At 44.0% G+C, this 22752-nt stretch overlaps 1 protein-coding gene across 3 annotated transcripts in view; it reads right to left on the reverse strand.

Moving 5' to 3' along the window:
• BBS2 (Bardet-Biedl syndrome 2) overlaps window positions 1-18503 on the reverse strand; it is a 171956-nt gene extending 153453 nt beyond the window's left edge. For all 3 annotated transcript variants that reach the window (XM_029608717.1, XM_029608716.1, XM_029608718.1), the window contains exons 1-3: window positions 18389-18503; window positions 15817-15942; window positions 9678-9905 (exon numbers count right to left, since the gene is read on the reverse strand). In XM_029608717.1, coding sequence (XP_029464577.1) covers window positions 9678-9905; window positions 15817-15933 — 345 coding nt within the window. In that variant the 5' untranslated portion in view covers window positions 15934-15942; window positions 18389-18503. The remainder of the gene's footprint in view (window positions 1-9677; window positions 9906-15816; window positions 15943-18388) is intronic.
• Between the last annotated feature and the right edge of the window lie 4249 nt (window positions 18504-22752).

The following is a 22752-nucleotide window of genomic DNA, read 5'->3' on the forward strand; positions in this document are numbered from 1 at the left end:
ATCCAGCAATGTAATAAGGTATTAACTATTATTGTTTTTATTATATGTTAATTGAACTGAGTGTTGTTTTTGTATTTACTTACTGAATTTTGTATTATTTTAATTTTTTTATGAAAAATGTATTTTTAATCTGTTGCAAGCTACTTTTCAGGATTGATAAAGCAGGGTATAAGCATAATAAAATATGGAAAAATTTGGTTTCTTACCTGCTAATTTTCTTCCCTTGAGTACTACCAGACCAGTCCAAAATGAATGGGTTTTACTCCCCCTACCAGCAGATGGAGGCACAGAATAACCATTTTGCTGATGTCACCCTGTATAAGGCACTGCGAAACCTGGAACACCTCAGTATTCCTATAACAAGGCAAATAATACATTCACAATATCTCCCCAGCTCCCTCATGAGCAGGAGAATTGAAAATGAGCCATTCAATGAATCTAGCCCTTGCAACCGAGTTACCAAACTGAAAACAACATAAAGCAGATTACAGAAAATACACTGTAAAACAGGATGTTGACTAAAACAGGGAGGGAAACTGGACTAGTCTGATAGGACTCAAGGAAAGAAAATTAGCAGGTCAGAAACCAAAATTTTCCTTCCTTATTGTCCTACCAGACCAGTCCAAAACACATGGCATGTACCCAAGCAACTCTTACCCAGGGAGGGAGCCAGACAATCCTGCTTGCAGGACACTTGCTCCAAATGAGGCAGTCTCTACCTTGTATGTCTAAGTGGCAATGCTCAGAAAAAGAATGCAAAGAAGCCCATGTTTCCACCCTGCAGATCTCTTCCAGCAAAATCTAATTCATTTCTGCCCTCAAAGTCACTTGGCCCCTTGTGGAATGTGCCTTAAAACCCTTAGGCATCCATAAGCCTCTAGCAAAACAGGTAAATCAATAGCTTCCTCAATCCTTCTGGTTATAGTAGCCTTTGAAGCCACGTCTCCTTTCCTCTGATTCACTTTCGAGTATCTGAGCAAACTTCTTTGAGCATCTAAAATGTGAAGATCCTCAAGCTTCCTTTTAGACTCCCTATTTTTAAGAGAAGGACGATCCACAGTCTGATCCCAACGAGAAGATGATACTACCTAGGGCAAAAAGGAGAGGATTATCTGAATGCAAACCCCCACCTCTGAAAACTTTAGGAATGGTTCCCTATATAATAGGGCTGGTAGCTCCGAAATATGCCTAGCTGAAGAAATGACTACTAGGAAAACAGCTTTTATTGTAAAGTCTCTAACCAACAATTTCCTAATATGTTCAAACAGACCCCTAATACAAAGCCCAAAGAACCAAATTAATATCCCAGGAAGAAAAATGTCTTTGAAGAGGAAGACAGAGCTACTTCACTCCCTTTAAAAACCAAACATGTCCAGATGGACAGCCAAAGACCTCCCCTAAACCATTCTGCTATGACAACTAATAACAACAACCTGTACCTTCAAAGAGTGCAAGGCAAGACCCTTCTGAAGACCATTCTGCAAGAAGGATAAAATTACTGGAACCAAAGCTTTAAAAGGAGAAATGTCTACTTCTGAACATCATCCTTCAAAAGCCTTTCAGACTCTGATTTAAGCCAACAATGTGGACTTCTTCCTAGCCTGTAACAAGATGGTCACCACTGCTTTTGAATAGCCTTTACTTCTCAGCCTTCTCCTCTCAATAGCCAAGCCACAATACAAAAGGAAGCCAAATTGTCAATGAGAACTGGACCTTGGTGTAATAAGCCTGAACTGAAGAGGACCATCCATCGAGCCTCAGGAGATCCACATACCAGGAGCACCTGGGGCAAATTGTTGCCATCAGGATCACCAGACCCCAGTGTCTATTCTTTAGATGACCTGTCCTAACATTAGCTATGGTGGGAACACATAAAGAAGGACCAGAGGAGTCCAACTTTAAGAGAAAAAGTCCACTCCCGCTGAAGTAAACTCCCTTCTTCAAATGAAGAATAGCATGGCCTTGGCATTCCTGCATGTGGCCATGAGATTCCAATCTGGATCGCTCTACTTGTGAATTACTAAGATGAAAGCCAAGTTTCCATTTGCCCGGATCCAATATGTGACAACTCAAAAAATTCACCTTGATATTCTCTACTCCTGCAATGTGAAATACTGAGACTGTTTACAAGTGTACCTCCACTCACTTAACAATAGGCTGGCTTCCATAGCTATCATGAGACTTCTGGTGCCTCCTTGATGGTTCACATATGCCACTGCTGCTGCAACGTTGAAGAACACTCTCACCACTCTCCGTTATACAATGGGCAAAAACTCTTGTAGCGCTTTTCTTATGGCCCTTATTAGACTGATGAACCATGATGCCTCTACTGAATTCCAGTACCCCTACACAAATTTGCCCTGATAATGAGCTCCCCAACCACTCTGAGGTCACAACAATCCAGTCCTGTGTTTCCAAAGGCACTCCTCTGGAGAGATTCTGAATGCAGAGCCATCACACTCAGCTGCTCTTGGCCCTGCCATCAATTCCAACCTCATCTTGAAATACTGTGATTGTGCTTTCCAGCGGGACAACAGTGCCCTTTGCAACTGATGAATGTGGGCACCAGCCCAAAGTGCTAGGTCCAAGCACGACACAATGGAACCCAGCACCTGCAGACAGTCTCAGACTTTGGGCATAACAAGTTCCCAACTTGCATGGTGTTAGGATCCGTGGGTTAGTGGGCCCTTGGCCCGAGGTGAGAGATGACGCTACCCAGCGGGGAGGAGTTCCTACTGGGGCTCACCGTCGGGAGACGAGGTCTGAGCGGCAGAGGGCACAGCCTAGAGAGAGCATATGATGAAAGATAGGCTGGGATGCGGGTGCAAATGCCAGAGTAAAGTCACACAGAGAAGTGCAGAGCAAGCACAGAGAGGTGGGAGTGCGAGGCAGAGCACAGAAAGAGAGTCGAGGGACGGCCCCGGGGTAGGGGGTGGAGCCAAGAGGAGTGTCTGCACAGAAGAGTGACGCAGGCTTACCCGAGGAGCGGGGAAGCCCATAGGAGTGTCTGGCAAGCACGTGAACAGTAAGGTGACTCAAGGCGCTGCCCTTGAAGTATGCAGGACGCTGCCCTAGGAGCAGGAGGTGCTGCACAGTCTAATGTACACAAGGCACTGATCCAAGGAGCGGGAAGCACGGCACAGTCTCTGAAGTACACAAAGCGCTGACCCTAGTTGTGGGAAGCACGGCACAGTCTCTGAAGTACACAAAGCGCTGACCCTAGGAGTGGGAAGTGCGGCACAGTCTCTGAAGTCCACAAGACGCTGACCCGAGGAGCGGGAAGCACGACAGTCTCTGAAGTACACAAATCGCTGGTCCGAGGAGCGGGAAGCACAGCACAGTCTCTGAAGTCCACAAGGCGCTGGCCCGAGGAGCGGGCAGCACGACAGTCTCTGAAGTACACAAATCGCTGGTCCGAGGAGCGGGAAGCACAGCACAATCTCTGAAGTCCACAAGGCGCTGGCCCGAGGAGCGGGGTACACCCATGCTGAGTCTCCAGGCAGCAGTAAGGTTCCAGAGACAATTCAGAGAAGTGGGGGAAGCCAGAAGGCAGGTCCCAGGAGAGAAGGGCTTCCCCGTGGAGCAGGGCAGCCGGAGACAGGAGTGAGTCCTCGAGGAGCGGGTACTCAAGAGAAGTCTCTGTCAGGCAAAGCAGGAAACAGGAACCATGGTCCACGGAGGCTGCAGCCAGAATCAGCAAGGAGGAGCTCTTTGCCAAGTCAATGAGGCTAGGCCGAGTGGAGTTTAAGAGTCCAGGGTTAGTGATGTCATCAGGAGGAGACGCTCCTGAGGTTCCCGCCCTAGCGTCCTCATAGGTGGGCCTGGTAGCGCGCATGCCTAGGGAGAACTGGAGACGGAGTTGAGATCATCAGTGTCCCTGCCGCCATGAGGGACACTGGAACAGAACGACATGTGTTGGGAGTGGCTAGCCATAGCCGCAAGCACACCCCAGGAAAAGAAGGCAGGAGCACAAAGTGTAAGTAAGAGCGGTCGCAGCCATCTGCAACCGACGGGCGTAACACATGGTAAGTTTAGCAATCCTTCCCACAGTTATAAAGACCATGGCCTTCTGTGTATCAAAATATGCATCAAGTACTCCAGGACTAGATGGTACCAACTTGCTCTTGGTGAAGTTTATTACTCAAGCCAGGTCCTATAGTAACTGAATCACCCTGGCTGTAGAATGACAGGACTCCTCTTCTGACTTTGCCTGGACCAGCAAGTCATCTAAGTATGGTAGGACTAGCATTCCCTCCTTGTGAAGAGCTATCCCTACCACCACCATCATCTTAGAAAATATTCTTGGAGCCATGGTCAAACCAAAGGGCAGTGTCCAAAACTGACAATGACTCCCCAGAACCGCAAACTATGAGTCAGATGAATGGGAATGTTGAGATATGCCTCAGAAAGATCCAGAGATGTACTAAATTTTTACTTTCTCACGGTCTCAATTACTGACTGAAGAGTTTCAATATGGAAATAAGAAACCTCAGGGCCTTGTTTACCCGTTTGAGGACCAGAATGGGATGATATGTGCCTTCCTTCTTGAGAACTACAAAATAAATTAAATACTTTCCTCGATCCATTCCTGTCTTGGTACTGGAACCACCGCTAAATGAAGAAGACAATCCAACATTTTGCATAGGCCGACGGCGCGCGCAGAGCCCCAGGACTCGCGTAAGTCCCGGGGCTTTGTAAAAGGGGCGTGTCGGGGGCGTTCCGGGAATGACGCGGCGTTTCGGGGGCGGGCCCGGGGGCGTGGCGCCGGCCCGGGGGCGTGGTCGAGGCCTCCGGACCAGCCCCCGGGTCGGGTGATCGCGCGCAGATTTACGTCTGCTTTCAGCAGGCGTAAATCTGCCAAAAAAGGTAAGGGGGGTGTTTAGATAGGGGGTGGGTTAGGTAGGGGAAGGTGGGGGGAGGGCGAAGGAAAGTTCCCTCCGAGGCCGCTCTGAAATCGGAGCGGCCTTGGAGGGAACAGGCAGCGCGCGCTGGGCTTGGCATGCGCAGGTTGCACAAATGTGCACCCCCTTGCGCGCCGACCCTGGATTTTATAAGATACGTGCGGCTACGCGCGTATCTTATAAAATCCAGCGTACTTTTGTTCGCACTCACGCAAAATTATAAAATCTACCCCTAAGTATAATTGTTTAATAGCCATTAATGGACTTCTCCTCCAAGAACTTATCCAAACCTTTTTTGAACCCAGCTACACTAACTGCACTAACCACCTCCTCTGGCAACAAATTCCAGAGCTTTATTGTGCGTTGAGTGAAAAAGAATTTTCTCCGATTAGTCTTAAATGTGTTACTTGCTAACTTCATGGAGTGCCCCCTAGTCCTTCTATTATTCGAAAGTGTAAATAAACGAGTCACATCTACTCATTCAAGACCTCTCATGATCTTAAAGACCTCTATCATATCCCCCCCCTCAGCCGTCTCTTCTCCAAGCTGAACAGCCCTAACCTCTTCAGCCTTTCTTCATAGGGGAGCTGTTCCATCCCCTTTATCATTTTGGTTGCCCTTCTCTGTACCTTCTCCATCGCAACTATATGTTTTTGAGATGCGGTGACCAGAATTGTACACAGTATTCAAGGTGTGGTCTCACCATGGAGCGATACAGAGGCATTATGACATTTTCTGTTCTATTTTTCCTGGGTGGTAGCTCCTAATATGGAACCTAACATCATTGTGTAACTACAGCAAGGGTTATTTTTCCCTATATGCAACACCTTGCACTTGTCCACATTAAATTTCATCTGCCATTTGGATGCCCAATCTTCCAGTTTTGCAAGGTCCTCCTGTAATGTATCACAGTCTGCTTGTGATTTAACTACTCTGAATAATTTTGTATCATCTGCAAATTTGATAACCTCACTCGTCATATTCCTTTCCAGATCATTTATATATATACAAGCCGTTAAGCCCGTTAAAACGGGCTACATCCCTCTGTCTCTCACCTCCCCCTCTTTCTCTCTCCCCTCACTCTTCACCACCTCCTACCTCCCTCCCTCACCCACTCCTCCCCACCCTCCCTCCTCTCCCCTCTCCTCTCACTCAGTCCCTCCCTCCCACTCAGTCTCACTCACTTCCCTCCCCCCTCTCTCTCACTCAGGTCCCACTCACTCTGTCCCCACTCCCTCCGTCCCCCTCCCTCAGTCCCACTCCCTCCCTCCCTCTCTCCCTCAGTCCCCACTCCCTCCCTCTCACTCAGTCCCCCCTCCCTCCCACTCAGTCCCTCCCCCTCACTCCCTCCCCCTCACTCAATCCCCTCCCTCCACTCAGTCCCTCCCTCTCACTCAGTCACTCCCTCCCCCCTCACTCAGTCCCACTCACTCTCCCTCAGTCCCACCCACTCTCCCTCAGTCCCTCCCTCTCCCTCAGTCACTCCCCTCCCACTCTCTCTCTCCGTCCCTCCCTCCCACTCAGTCCGTCCCTCCCTCTCTCTCTCTTCTCCCTCCCTCGCTACTGGCCGCTACTGCGGCACGTCGGTCAAGCTTCGTTTATCTAGTAAGATTGAAAAGCACCGGTCCAAGTACAGATCCCTGAGGCACTCCACTGTTTACCCTTTTCCACTGAGAAAATTGACCATTTAATCCTACTCTCTGTTTCCTGTCTTTTAACCAGTTTGTAATCCATGAAAGGACATCGCCTCCTATCCCATGACTTTTTAGTTTTCGTAGAAGCCTCTCATGAGGGACTTTGTCAAACGCCTTCTGAAAATCCAAATACACTACATCTACCGGTTCAACCTTTATCCACATGTTTATTAACCCCTTCAAAAAAATGAAGATTTGTTAGGCAAGACTTCCCTTGGGTAAATCCATGTTGACTGTGTTCCATTAAATCATGTCTTTCTATATGCTCTACGATCTTGATCTTGAGAATAGTTTCCACTATTTTTCCCGGCACTGAAGTCAGGCTCACTGGTCTATAGTTACCCAGATCGCCCCTGGAGCCTTTTTTAAATATTGGGGTTACATTGGCCACCCTCCAGTCTTCAGGTACAATGGATGATTTTAATGATAGGTTACAAATTTTAACTAATAGATCAGAAATTTCATTTTTGAGTTCCTTCAGAACCCTAGGATGCATACCATCCGGTCCAGGTGATTTGCTACTCTTTAGTTTGTCATTCTGGCCTACTACATCTTCCAGGTTCACAGTGATTTCGTTCAGTTCATCTGAGTCATCACCCCTGAAAACCATCTCTGGAACTGGTATCTCCCCAACATCCTCATTAGTAAACACGGAGGCAAAGAATTCATTTAGTCTTTCTGCAATGGCCTTATCTTCCCTAAGAGCCCCTTTAACCCGTAGGTACATCTGTTTTAGTGTGTTCCATAATACAGGTGTAACTTTGTGTGGATTAGTTTGTGTGAATTATTGCAAATCCTGAGAGTCTGTTAGGGGCTATATTTCTCTTTCCATTTCTCCAGGTTCGCACTGCATGCAGAGTGGCTTTTTTGGTTTTCCATTCCAGTTTCTGTATCCATATTTATAATTTGTGGTTTTTCTGTACTTGGTGAAGGGTGTGTGACAGAGGTGAGGTATTTAACTAGCATGTAGGCATTTGTATCAATCTTATTTGTTGTGTTTTCTCAATAGGATATGCATTAGTGGTAAATTACTGTCTTTTCATAAGGAGGGCTATTTTGCCTGGTAGTAAAAGGAGTTTGTTTTGCTTTTACTGGGATGTCATCAGAACCAGAATATCTTTTTTGTATGGCGAGTTGTACAGGGTAATGCCCTAGATCTGCTCTGTTGCTGGGGGTTGAGGGGATTCCTGTGGATGCAGAGTGCATGTTTACATTTAGCCCCCTGATGGTCACATGTTCAGTGTGTCACGCACGTGAGAACCATCTGTCAGATGTGTCCCGGCCAGAAAAAGGTTGAGAACCACTGGTGTAAAGTGCCAGAAAAAGCCTCTCTGATAGCACTGCTGCTACTGTTGACAGGCAAAATGGCCCACATTTGCAGGCTCCCCTCCACCAGAAGAACCTGCCCCAAGACCAGATAAAGAAGGGCGCTGACCTCCACGGTTCCCCCTCCCCGGACATGCCTTCAACGAGGAAAAAGGTACTTTTCCGCTGCCACAGAAGCCTGGCATTTAGTTCCCAGGCAGGACCGGCACAGGCCTGCAGAGGAGAAACTCCTGCATAGGCCCACACACAGAGTGTAGCATTTCCCAGGCTCTGCAGTAGCCACCATGAGGCCTAAAAGAAACTACTGCACTACAAATTTCTCCTGACAGAGGACACCCAGCCCACCTGCTTTCAGCTGTCCTTACTGCTGCCTCAGCAGCAAGGAATAACCACTGGGAGTCCAAGGTTATGTACTTTTTTTTAAAAAACTTAAACACTAAAGGAAAAAGGACCCCAGAACAGAGAAATAAAAAATGAACACTTCCCTGACTGAAGATGACGTGGGCTCTTCACCCCTATAGCTTCCTTCCTGAGCAGGAGGCTGAGCAGCAGGAACATAAGAACATAAGGTATGCCATACTGGGTCAGACCAGGGGTCCAACAAGCCCAGTATCCTGTTTCCAACAGTGGCCAATCCAGTCACAAATACATGGATAGAACCCAAACATTAAATAGATCCCAAGCTACTAATGCTGGTAACAAGCAGTGGCTATTCCTTATTGATTAATAGCAATTTATGGACTTCTCCTCCAGGAACTTATCCAAACTCAGCTATACTAACTGCCTTAACCATATCCTTTGGCAATGAATTCCAGAGCTTAATTGTGAATTGAGTGAAAAAGAATTTTCTCTGATTTGTTTTAAATGTGCTACTTGCTAACTTCATGGCGTGTCCCCCTAGTCCTTCTATTACCTGAGGAAAGAGTAAATAACAGATTCACATTTATCTGTTCAAGTGCTTTTATGATTTTGCATACCTTTATCATATCACCCTCAGCTGTCTCTTCAAGCTGAAAATGGGTCAGAAAGAAAGAGGTAACCAGATTCCTTTGGTTTTTAAAACCACCCCGAGATGAGGAACAAGCTGGAAAAGGATTACTGACCCCTCCCCTACTTATCCAACTCATCCAGAGAACCATCAAGGCAAGCTCCCCAAAAGCAATCAATCTCTAGAACGTCCAAGCTGCAAGCTTTACACCTCTACCATCTGCTGGAACAGAGAATACTGAGGTGCTGCAGACTTCACAGTGCTTTAGCAAAACTGTTTTTCTCTGTCTTCATTTACAGGTAAGAGGAGTAAAACCCTATATATTCTAGACTGGTCTGGTGGAAAAATAAGGAAATAACAGTTTGTCAAAGTTCCTTTGAAATCTTGTCCTCCAAGTTGATTGAAACTCATCTCTATTTAGTATTATTATTAAATTACATGTCTAAATTCTATGGAATCATCCAAACTATTAATGTAAGTACTTGATACTTTTATAGCAATATCCTCTTGGGGGGAAATATTTTGTTAAGTTAAATGATGGAAAAACCGCAAAACACAGAAAATAAAATTCCTATAGTATAACATACAGTATTTCCATTTAATTTACATTGAAATAGTAAATTATAGGGTACAGAACATTTGCTACTCATCTCACTTCTGAGCAGAAAAAATAAACCTCTCTACCACATTCACAACCAGTATGCCACCCATTTAATTTATGCATATCCACACCATAATTGTCATAGATATGAACATTATTTCACTTGCCTCTCTGTAGAACAAGTCAGAATTGTTGTGTACATCATAAGCCAGCAAGTTAGTCTGTGTCCCGACTACCAGAGAATCACAGCCAAGCTGGGAATTGAGCAGACCCACTGTGAGACAGCTAACAGTCTGATTAATGTTCAGAAGAGACATGTCAGAATCCTGACTGCTTTGTGTCATTCGACGTGTGCTCTGACGTTGGCTGCGGGAATGAGGATTATGAATGAATACCTGTGGGGTTAAACACCAGTTAGATATTAATACACTGTACATTCATGAGAGCCTAAAAAAGATACATCCATTTTCTTAAACACTAATTAATAAGAGTCCCAGCAAACACTGACAAAGAGCTTAAAAATGTTAGGCCTTGAAATGATGCAAAGACAGATTGCACAACCAATGGATGCAGAAAAGAATGGCAAACAAAGGATAGGAATGAAGATGCCCCTAGCATTCTCACCAGATACCCCTACTAGTCTAGCCGGCTCAAGGGTCCACGTTCACAACACCCAATCCTTATCTCAATATAACAGATAAACCAAAGAATTGCAATAAAAGAATTACATTATTCCCATTCCTGTCCCCCCCCCCCCCCCCCACCGGACTCCTGGTGTCCAGCCCTTGTAGCCTTTCCCCCCACTCTTCAGTAACAGAAACAAAGGAAGACGTCCTCTTACCCTATAAGATGCATTGAATTCTAGTCCCCTAGTCTTGAACCACAATAAGCGGTATATTATGTAATACCATTTGCCACTGCTCTTTGGGCAAAGAAGCGAGAAATGGTTTCCAAGTGGAGAGAAATCTCTTTGCTCGAGCGGGAGTACCAGTTTTTATTGAGTGGGATTCTAAACATAGTAAGCTAAATAATTTATTATGCCATTCTACCAACGTTGGATTAACGTGTTTTAATCAATGAGATAAAATACTCTGTTTCCGCACCAAATAACATTTGAGAACAAAGAGTATCCCCTCTTGACCTATAGTCTCCATATCTGTGGTTACCCCCAGAATGCAAAGTACCGCTGAGCACTGTATATCATTAGACCACCAGTTACCAATCTTAAGGAACATATCTTGCCAGAATTTAGAAATCCCTGGGCACTGCCATAAGGAATGCCTTAAGGTTGCCTCCCTATGTTCACATTTCAGGCCATTACCATGGGTAAGCTCGGAAGGCTTGTTGGGATGAATAATACATTCTATTCAATATTTTGAATTGCATTTCTCTGTAATATACTCCTTCAGAGGTGTTATATATGGCCTGAATACACACAAAGATATCATCCTCCTTCAAAATGGTGAACAATTCTTTACCCCATGCCTGTGCAATAGATGACAAAAGTGTCTATGTTGTAATAGAATGTAAGAATCTATATAGAGATGAGAGGGTATGTTTACCAACCTGACATAACCCGGTAAAACTCTGAAATGAACCTGAAGTGTACTGAGTTGTGTGTAATTGAAGGGTTGATCTGACATAATTCTTGATCTGAGCATAAGCTAAATAGTATTGATCTGAGAACCCTAAGTGTGCTGCACAGTATTGAAAGGATCGTATCAATTTATTTTGCAAATCAATAAAAGGTAAAACTTCCGTTGTAACTGCTGGGTCCCATTTACTATAAAATAAGTCTGTACTCCCCAGAGGAAAATCCGGATTCCCAACTAATGTAATAAAAGAGATTTGTTCCAAGGCAATTGCAATTTACCCCTTAAAGATTTCCACGCCGCCCTAGCTGCATGGATCCATAATGATGAAGCTAGATGTTTTGATAACGAATTTCTAGTCATATGAAGAATATAAACTAATGATAACAAGGTTGTGTAATGTTCTTTCTATCTCCAAGTCCGAATAGGTCTCTCTGCCCCTTACCCAATCCCACACTTGAAGTAGATTGCGTGCATGATTATAATATCTGATATTGGAAAATTCTCCCCCCCCCCCATCCTCTTTCAGTGTCATAAGTTTTGCGAGTGATAGTCTAGGTTTTCTTTGTTTCCATACAAAAGTCGACCATATTCGATTAATCGTCAAAACATCTTTACGAGGGAGTACAATGGGGATAATCTGTAAGAGAAATAAAAGTTTTGAAAGTAACATATTTTATTAAGGTTATACGCCCCATAAGGAGACAGGGAAAGGCATTCACTTCTCACATGTCTTTTGAAAACTCCTAATGAGGAGGAATATTTACTGTATACCATTGTTTGGGATCCTTGTGAATATATACCCAGATATTTCAGTTTGTCTATGGCCCATCTCAAGGGAAAATCAACCCATGAAGATTGTAAAGTTCCAGAGAGGTCTAGGACCTCCGACTTATCTAGGTTTAATTTCAACCCCAAAAATCACCCATAGTCTGTAAAAAGGACCAATGTCTTGTGTAAGAATTCCCGTGCTCTAGGGAGAAAAAGTAAAATATCATCTGCAAAGAGTATAACCTTGATGAAGGGAAACTGCACTGACCCACTTGCCTCCGTTACAAGTTTGTTAAGCAACATTACTAATGGTTCTAAGGTTCTAAAGGGTCTAAGAAACAGTTATTTACACGGACCCTCGCTTCAGGATTAGAGTACAATACTCAAATTGCTTTCAAGATGGATCCCTGGAACCCCAAACGGGGTAGGAGATTATGTAAAAAATCCCATGAGACTCCATCAAACGCCTTCTCAGCATCGAAGCTAATTAGCGCTGGTTCTTGATATCCCAAACATCTCCAGTTCTCTAATAGTATTAATAGCCTTCTAACATTCAGGCCTGCCTGTCTCCCTTGAACAAATCCCACTTGCCCCTTTGAAATAAGGGAGGGAAGAAATATTTTTAATCTGTTGGTACTTTCACATATAATTTAATATCTAAGTTAAGAAGTGAAATCGGGCGAAGGAAGATACATGCTTTGGGTCTTTCCCCGGTTTTGGAAGAACTATAATATTTGCACTCTTAAGGGAGTCTGGCTTGTGCCCTACCTGTACCATTGCATCAAAGAGCCCTTTAAGAGCAAAAGGCGCCTTCAAATTAAGAGCTTTATAAAACTGAGCGGTCAGCCCATCCGGGCCTGGGGATTTCAGATTTGAAAGTTCCGCTATTGCTGTCTGAATTTCCTGAACATGAAAAGGACGATTTAATCCCTCTACTTGGGATTGAGTCAAGCATGGGAGATCCACACTCTGTAAATACTGACTCGTTTTCACCTTATCACATTCCTCTGCTGTGTACAGTCGTTGATAAAAATCCCTAAACGCCCAGCTTATTCCCATTGCTGAAGTAACCTTTCTGCCAGTGTCATCTACTATATGAGAAACGAAAGCCACTTGATGATTCACCTTTACCAGGTTTGCTAACATTCTGCCAGACTTATTACCGTATAAGTAAAATTTGTGTTGTAGATGGGAAAGCGGAGAGGGCTCGTTGATGCAATTTATCATTCAGTAATTTAGAAATTGTCCAATATTCTTTCCACAATTTTATGTTTTCCGCAATGACTCTGTGAGATTGAACACATCCTTAATCTAAAGTTTCAGTTTTTGTGTAAGATGATGTAAGTATTAACCAAGCAGAATTGGTGAGCATAAATCTATGTATTGATGAGTGGAAACCCAACTGATTGATAGGGCAATTGCACTATTCCATAACCCAGCGATTTTGTACTCTATATCTGAGGTCTAGTTTCCTTGCATCCGGGGCACAGAAAATAGGATTTTCACACATTCTCGTTTGCAGTTCTTGCAAAATATCATGGATCAGATTGGCTGCTGGTTCCACCAATGTTTCCAGATTTTGGAGGCGGCTATTTCTGCAAAGATCTTTGACTTCTGCACATTAAGACCGAGCACTTTTCCCAACTTGACCAAAAATTTAGAGTAGAAAAGATCCTCCAGTGGCAACAAGTGTTCTGGGGGCTAAGGGAGGGGTTTGGAAGGAATCCCTGTCAATCACTCTTCAGAGCCTAGAAGTGAGGAAACACTAATCCAGGACCCCAATGATGAAGAAAGTGACTGAGCTTGAGGGATATACTCCTGGTATAAATCCTCTGACAGGCTGGACTTCACTGCTAGCAAATGCCATAGGCTAGAACTACCTTGCAGGGGTTCTGATGGGATTATCCTTATGAACTGGGGATACTACCACTTTTTTCTCGTGGGTGTAAATCTGATATCCTGGAAAGGAAAAGTTGTAAGACACCCTCTTCATGCTTAATCACTAAAGAGATAAAGAAATCTTCACCAATTCCACTACTTGGTCGAGTGGCTGAAGTGCCTTCTGATCTGGCGAAGGTGGTGGAACATCCTTCGGATACTAGACTGGAATCCTTCACATCTTATGGACTCTGCAAAATTTGAACTGGAGGCCGATTAGATGTGAGAGGTACCAGAGAGCAAATGAGATCTATGTTTCCAGATGTAGTCCATTAATTTTGTTGGTGTAAGGGCTTTGGTAATTAGTCAGGGTAGGAGTATCACATCTCCTCCTGCCCCTGTCAAGACTCTGCGTAGGCCATCGTACAGCTGTGTTGAAAGCACTGCAGTATAATGTGTCTATGATGAAGCATCTGGTCGGACATCAAATTTGTTAAGGATCGATGAATTTCACATTCCGGGGCTTGATGCATTAAGGATTTATGCATCGACGACGCCAGAATCTTATGCATTAACAGCGCCAATGCAACATGAGTCAACGGTGCCGATGCATCATACGTCAAGTGTCAATGCATCAGGGAGTGCACCAGTTGCATCGATGACTCCGTGGAGTGGCACTTCATTTTCACTGACATATTCTGCTTATGTTTTCTCGACCTCAAGGATTTAGCTTATTCCACTGAAGGAGGGGAAATTTTTGAGGAGCTCCTGCTCAACTCCATTCCTGGAGAGGACCAACTGTGGCTTCTCAGAGACTTACGCAGTTCCTCCATTTTCCAGGCCCTCAACTTTTGGAAATGCTGGGACATCCAGCCACAATCATAACAGTTGGCCTGGTCATGGTCCAGTCCCAGGCAGCAATAGCACAGGTCATGTCCATTGAAAATGAACATTTTCCTACCATAGAGTCCTTAAAGCCACTCACATTGGCTTTCTTCTTGATGGACATCCTGAAGAAAAAATGCTTTTTTTTTTTTTTAAAGTAGCACTGAAAAGTTCCATTTAGGGGCCACTCAGGCAATGAAGCAAGGTTTAAGAGAAAAGATATGAAGAATCTAAAGAAAAATTAGAGAGAAATAAAGGTACATGTCCATGCTGATGCTTGTACCAAAAGACAAACAGGGTTAAACAATTATATGAGCCATTAAACTTATGTCAGATATTGCTTATCCTGGGAATGACCATTCAAAGGTACAACAAACTCATTGGATAACCAAACACCGCTTTGCTCTATATAACTGATAAACAAATTATTTTTTACATTTTTATCTATTATGCAATTAAAAACGTATTTCTTTAAACACCAACTGTGAGGAAACATTTTTTAAGGTAGAAATCTTTATATAGTAGTCCACCCGAAGGAATCTAACAAAATACAGCAGTTGTATTGAAACTCGAACAAAAAAAAAGACTTGGGGGGGGGGGCTCACGAGACAAAGCTCGCGTGGGAATTCCCGCAAATGTTCAGTACAGCAAAAACTCTACAAGCTAAGGGCCTGATTAACTAAGGCATTTCTCCCATTCTGTGTCTATGGGAAAATGACTTGATGAATCAGGCCCTAAGAGAGAGAGAGATCTGTTCGATGCCACCGGATGATCTCATCCACATGTCATGACTAATTCAGCCCTGTTTGTCAACAGAAAAAATACATGTGTTAAAATTGCCTGCATACTTTGCCATGCAGGAGGCAAAGGGAGGTAAAATAGGGCATGTATTTTTGAAAATGCCAAGTATGCATGCTGTTTTTTCCTCCACTGACCAAAGCACACCCCCGGATACAACTCTCTGTAATCCAGCTAAAAGCAGGCACACTATGGAAACCAGTACATGCTTTCAGCTGGGCAGAGGAGGGCAATTTTCAGACGGGCCAGTTAACCCATGTAAATAGTGATAGCTTTGCAAATTGCCCTCATAACATATAAAATATACATTTTGTTTTTTTCACAACAGAACACAAAAATGTACACATCTTTAGAAATATCTATGGATCCATATTCCTTTTACCTTGCCAGCCTGTGTGGCTGCTGTAAGGCAGGGGTGTACACCATCATATTTCCCTACTGCCACCATGTGGGGATTGATTTTATGATTAAGTTTCAGCGTAAATACCGGTACAAGCATGGTCAGCTTCTGTAGAGAAAAGAAAATACAATGAGAATTTACCACAGGAAAAATATTATTTTATTTAAAGTTCAGGTCAGTGAATTCTCAATTTGACTGGCTGAAGCTAGTCACTATGCTTCAAAGATAGGGTAGGTAGACTGGCAACTTGTGGCAGGATAACTGTCTCCTGAATACAATAAAATATTAAGACAATGATTATGCTTTTATAGGAAACACACACACATGTTCTTAGAGGCTTTCTGATTAACAGAAAAGGAGAACTTAGGTCTCAGACTATAAGAAATCTGATGAGAAATGTATTTTTAGCTGATAATTTTCTTTCCTTGAGTACAGCCAGACCAATCCAGATGTATGGGTTATGCCCATCAACCAACAGAAGGAGACAGAGATTAACAGATTCAATGACGTCACCTTCTATACGCATTCATACTGACCTCAGCCTGTCAGCATTACCTGTAACAAGCTAACAAGAAAATTTAACTCCCCGCCCCCTTTTTTTTTTTTTTTTTACAACCAGGGGGCTTCCAAGGAAGACAAATAAGTAAAACAAACTGTTTACAGAGGTATCAGTAACTTACTTCTTCACAGCAACCATGCACATCTTCTTTTACCATTCAACATTAGAGAATATCAAATGTTTTGTAGAATAGGGAGGGTCTTGGACTTGTCTGGCTGGTCTCAAGGAAAGGAAATTATCAGGTAAGAATAAATTTCTCTTTCCTCTTCATCAACCCAGACCAGTCCAAACATTCGGGATGTACCCAAGCTACTCCTGACCAGGGCAGGATTAGCCAAACCCACTCTTAAGACTTCAGAGCCGAACTGACCCTGAAAAACGAATTTTCACGCAATTTTGGGAAAATCCACTTCGTTTTTCGGGTTGGCCGAACCAGGACAAATGCACATCCCTACTCACTACGTACTCTTATTGCCTCCCCCCCCAAAAAAAGCACTGGGAGGAGGGTAGAAGTAAGTCTTGGAGGAATTTTGCAATCCCTGGTTAAGAATATACCCCAGCTACTAGCAGTAGAAGCTGGACTGCTTTATAGGATATCACTCCTTATCCAAATCAATTATACTGAATTAATGAACGCAGATGTTTCCAAACTTAATTCAACACCCATTCCCCTCTGCCATGTTTTACTAATGAGCTTTATAATAAAAATCTACCAAAACTAGTGAGGTTATTGCCTGAAGTTCTGGTCTTTTAGATCCCTGTTGCATTGCTGCACAGTGCCTGGCCACCACCAACCAAATGCTTTCTTGGGAGTTGTAACCTTCTGGTTCCAACCTGGCTATCCCATGGCATGCAGTGTCACTAGGTCCTGCTTCCTTTAAATGCTCCTTGCTTTCTCCTCATCACCTCTCCCCTTGTCTCTGTTCTCAAAGGAGTAAAGTGTGGGTTATTTATAATGCTGCAACCTCCAAACCCTCTTCTCTCACTGATCCCAAGCTTGAATTGTTACAGTACTGGTTTCCACTAGCTCTACTGGCAGGTTATTCCAGACATCTACCACCCTCTCCGTAAAGAAGTATTTTCTTATGACTTCTCTTAACCATCCTACCTCCAACTTCACATCATGACTTCCTGGTCCTTCAAATCTTTTCTTTGGAAGAGGTTGCCTATTTGTATTGAAGCCTTTCAAATATTTTTTTATCATCATGTCCTCCTTAACCTTCAGTGAGTACATTTTAAGTGTCTTAAACCTCTTTTGTAGGATTTGTGTTGCAGACTTTGTATCATTTTAGTAGCCCTTTTCTGAATTGCTTCCATCTTCTCAAGGTCTTTACAAAAGGTATGACCTCCAGAACTGAGCACAGTACTCATGGCATGATTTCTCTAATTATCTGTACACTATTACTTCCTTTTTGTTTTCTACTCATGGTACCTCGATTTATGAACCTAAATAGACCTTTAGCTTTGGCTACCTTCAGGTCATCTAAAATGGTTAGTCCTAGTTCTCGCTCTTGTTTTAACAGTTTCCAGTTCTTGCTGTCTCCCTAATAACCTTTCTGTTTGACATCCTATCCACACCAAAGTTTCAGGACATCAAGACTGACAGAGGTTTACAGATTGTCCTGTCTGCTGCGAACAAGCACAATATCCCTTAAATCCCTCTGCACTGTGTGGAAGGATTTGATAGGAAATGACCCTGGAGTACTCCACTCGCCACAGCTGCGACAGGGATCAGACAACAGACAGTGCCATGATTTATGGTGGCTCTCGGAGGTGGGGATCGCCTACAAGGGGGGGGGGGGGCTTACGTTCAAAAAGTTTAATCCCCAACATCTCAGAAATCACTGTAATCGAAATGGGAGAGGCCTGAATGATTATTTAACTACCAGCGGGTGTCAGATCTGTTTGTAAACGCTGCTGCTGCTTGAGGACAACTGCCGAGCGGCGAGCACGGAAAACCGGCGGGGGCGGTTCTCGGTCGCGCGTTTACTGTACCTGCGATACAAAAGAGTCGTTGTGCTCTCCGGGCGCGCGGGCCAACGGCTTTTCCAGCGATTCACGGGAGGCGAGCCGGCAACCTGCTCAGTCAAGCGCCACCGTTACAACCCCGCTGTTGTGACAACAGTAAAAAGAGCAAATCCTAAGCTGCAGGGCAACCTACAAAGGTGCAAGTGTAAGTTGAGGGGTGGCGGCGGTGCGCTTGTGTGTGTGTGTGTGTTATACAAGCTCCAAAAGCGGGACGGCTGCAGCAGGAGCCATTATGCTGAGCCCTTCTGCCCCCCGAGTCGATTCTGTATGTGCAGTTTGTTTGTTTTACACTAACATTTCTTGGTGCGAAATAGCAGGCAGCATTCTCGGTCCCCTCGTCGGCTGATTTAGGCGTTAATGTTGTTTTGTGGTTGTCATGGCTACCACGGCCTTTTTGAGTCAAAGCGTTTGAAGAGGACCCGGGGGAGGGAGACCTGCGCTGCGGTAGGCTTCCGTTTCTTTACTTCCCTTGATGAGGACAAGGAGGAGGAGAGGAGGAATTGAAGGGGTTTACTTATAATCCTCGATGGCGGATTTCGGGGGTTCTTTCCAAGGCAGGCGGTTTGCGTGTACTTTCAGGAATCCGTTGGCGATTCCCCCCCACCAGATCTTATGTTTTGGTTTTATTTGGCCTCCACTATTTTCCACCGTTTGGTCAATGTCACAAATTGACGCAAAAAAAATTATAAGAAGTTTTTTTTTTTGGGGGGGGGGGTGTTCCATAAAAACGCATTAAATATAAGCCGTCTGTCCACTTCACTGCAAAGCAGAAGCGACCAGCCTGGGGGACAATCTGCAGCGCAAGATGAAGAGCCTAACTAGAGAGGCAGCAAGGAAGAGAGCAGGCAGGAGGAACAGGGCAGCTGTTCAAATAAAGCCCCAGGTTTGTGCAGCGCCCCCCCATTTGTCTGGGAGGAGTTAGGGCAGCCTCCTGTATGAGAAATCACATCCTTCTCTACCGCGCCACTTTCCCTTAACCCTTTCCTGCCTGCCTACCTTCGACTACGCTAAGACACGCCAGTCCTAGTAGGTTTCAAAGCTGCTTGCTTCCTGACTCTTGCCATAGCTTCTGTGCTCCCATTTATTCCATCTGTTCTACATCAGCGCTCCCCTTCTCGTTAAAACGTATATTCAGCTTTGTTAAACGCATATTTTAATTTGATGCATTTAGTTTACTGCGTAGGAATTTGTGAATTTCAAGCGCACAGTTTGAACGCACAGCTTGCTGCTGCCTCGGCTGAATGCGTTGTAAACGTGAAAGCCAGTGCTGCTCTTCCTCGCCGGGGCGTGTTCTTGTGATTGTGATCAACTCCTGCAGCGTCTGCGGGCGCCACCTGGGAGCAGAACTCTCTCGGCTCCGTATGCCATCGATAGCCCTACCTACCAGGGAACTGCCTGCTGCACTCACTGCCAGAGGGCCTCCTATGCCAAGCCTGCCTTAACCCGCCCAGGAAAGGGGCGTGCGCAAAGCCGGGGAACGGGTGTAAAGCTTCGAGACGGAGACGTGTGCAGGCTGCTAGGGATTCTGCTTTGTGCTGTGGAAGCGTGTGCAGAGCACCCAGAAGGAGCGTGTGCGCATCTGGGCGGTTGAACGTGGGACTCGATCAGTTGAAGGGTTTGGAGACTGGGAAGGAGAAAGGGGGGGGGGGGAAAGCGTGTGCAGGGCTAGGGGGGCGGAGGGTGGGAGGAGCCTTGCTGATGTCTGTTTAGGTGTTTTTGCACTCGGTTTGAAGGCAATAACTTGTATAAATAGGAGAGGAAAACGTCACCTGCAAACGCAGCATATTTATCATTACGGACAAGCGCAAGCCTCAGCTCCGAGACTGGACATGGAATCCTAAGGACTGTAAAACTGTGCTACTGGTGAGTTATTGTTATATTGGATTTATGCATTCTTAATTTGTTGGGTTTCTTTGAAATGGAACAATGTAGGCATTAAAAGGTATGACCTTGAAAATAGTCTCTTATACGTAAGAATTTAATTTAGGATTTGTAAGCTCATATTTTTTTAACTCTAATATTATTTTAAAAGATTCTTAATCGTAGTTATTTGAACGTTTTAATTTTTCTTTTTTGGTTTCCTAAGAGTAATGTTTGAATTTATAAATCTAACATGCTTAGATCGGCGTTATGCCACTAGATGTGACAGATCTGAGACACAAAATACTGCAGAGAAAATGACTAGGATTTTTTTTTTGGGGGGGGGGAGGGTATTCAGTTAAAATGCGAAAATAAAACTGAAGAATTTACTGTCACTTTCGTACACAAAACAATTTGGTATTATAATTTTGGAACCCTATCAGAAAAGTAGTATTTTGACCTGCAGAGAATATTGGCTCATTGAAAGTTAGTCAAGAAATGTATTTTAAATTAATCTAAAAAGTATCTTTTTTATTGGAAAAAATTTATGTACACTTAGCTGCTATTCCTAAAAGTACTGATTTTTATCTTTAATTCAATAGTTACATTCTACATTTTATTTAACTAGGTTTTATTATATTTTTTTTCTTTTCTCCCAATTTACAGGTGGAACTTGTAACCTGCACAGGTTCCTGCAAATGCAAAAAATGTGCATGTACATCTTGCACAAAAAGTGAGTAGTTTTTTCTTGTAAAGTATCTAATAAAATTCACATTCAATGTGAACAAGACACTACCCATGGTCCTGCAAATGCTGTAGTCTCTGACCCCTTGTTAGTTTTTAGTATAAGTTTTAAAAGCAAACATTCTACTTCTAACTAAAGGTCAAGAGTTGTCAGAAATAGGAAGATAGTTTCTAGTGAAGCAAGGTGAAGAATCATAGGGTTGGTATTTACAGAGAATGTCCTACCTTAGAAAAACTCTTAAGAGCATAAGTGTCATATCGAGTCAGACCAAAGGTCCATCGAGGCCCAGCATCCTATCTCCCAACAGTGGCCAATCCCTAAAAGTAGATTCAAGTTTCTTGCTGGCCATGCCCTATAACAAGTGATGGGTCTTCTTGAATCACCTAGACTTTTTTAAACCCATGCTAGTTGCTATGACCATATCTTCTGGCAAATAATTCCACAGCTTGAATTTTGCGCTGAATGAAAAAAACTCTTCATTTTTGTTTAAAAATCTATTAGCCCTTAAGTGTAAAAGAGTGCGCCCTTGTCCTAGTGTTGGTTTGAACATTGATATGTAATTTGTAAGGGCACTTGTAGCTATGAAGCATGAAGATTTTAAAGCAGTGCTTTATTGCAGCCCACTTAAAAGTTGACAAAGCTTCCTTAATTCTAATTTTTTTTTATCTTAAAAAAAAAAAAATCAACTGTTGAAAACACTTTCTCCTCAAGCTTCAAAGAGCACATCAACCTAACTGGCAAAGCTGAAATTGTGCTTTAACTGTTGGGTGGGAGTCTAGAAAATGGGTCAGAATTGACAATCTAGCTCTCACATCTACTACAATAAGATTTTGATAACTATCTCATCATGATCAACAGCTTTCCCTCCCCCCCCCCCCCCCTTCTCCAGAACAATCCTGTGAAAATACATAATTGGGCATTGCACTTAAATATCCAAGTTTAAATTTTTTCATGTAGATAAGCAGCTGAATTAATCATACTGTCTGGGTACATCTTCTGTGCCACTAGGTGGCGGAGCTCTCTAAGTCTAGTAAAGTCTTTCAGCTAGGTGCTCCCTCTTGTATCTTCCCGGGTTTGCCTGAGGCTCCTTAGTCCGTTTTTTACGCACGACCGATTGCACGCGGAGCTCTGTCTCTCCAGACCTTTTTTGAGTTTGTGAGGTAAAAAGAGAAGAAACAAAACTTTTTCACCACAAAAAAGGCTATTTTTTTCTATCATGCCTCGCCCAGGATTTAAATTCTGCGCTTGTGGTAAAATAATGTCGTGACTGATGGTCATCAGTCATGCTATATATGCTGGGACCTGATCATGAATCAGGAAAGTTGCAGGGACTGCGGCCGTATATCCCCAAGAGCGCAGCGCGAATCCAGCAACTTAAGGCAGCACCATCAGACATTTGTGCCCCTTCAGAGGCCTCTACTAGGTCACCTCCGTGTCCAGAACGTAAAAAGAAGGCAACATCTCACAGAAGGGCTTCTTCTGTTAACCCCCCCAGGGCAAAATACCCACAGCCGATGCCCCTTCAAGAACTGGTGCACGGCACGGGGGATTGTGTCCAATGGCATCGCAGCCACACGCCTTACCGATGCTACCGGTTCCCCGAAGCAAGGACAGAAAACCGCGTCCAAAAGCACAGACGCGCCTTGGGAGGCATCGACGCAGAAGCAGGAGTGCGTCGCAACAGCGTCAAGTCGACGCACATCGATGCATCAGGCGCACGTCTATG

Source organism: Rhinatrema bivittatum, chromosome 7, assembly GCF_901001135.1.
Source record: "Rhinatrema bivittatum chromosome 7, aRhiBiv1.1, whole genome shotgun sequence".
In the NCBI taxonomy this organism is placed as follows: domain Eukaryota; kingdom Metazoa; phylum Chordata; class Amphibia; order Gymnophiona; family Rhinatrematidae; genus Rhinatrema; species Rhinatrema bivittatum.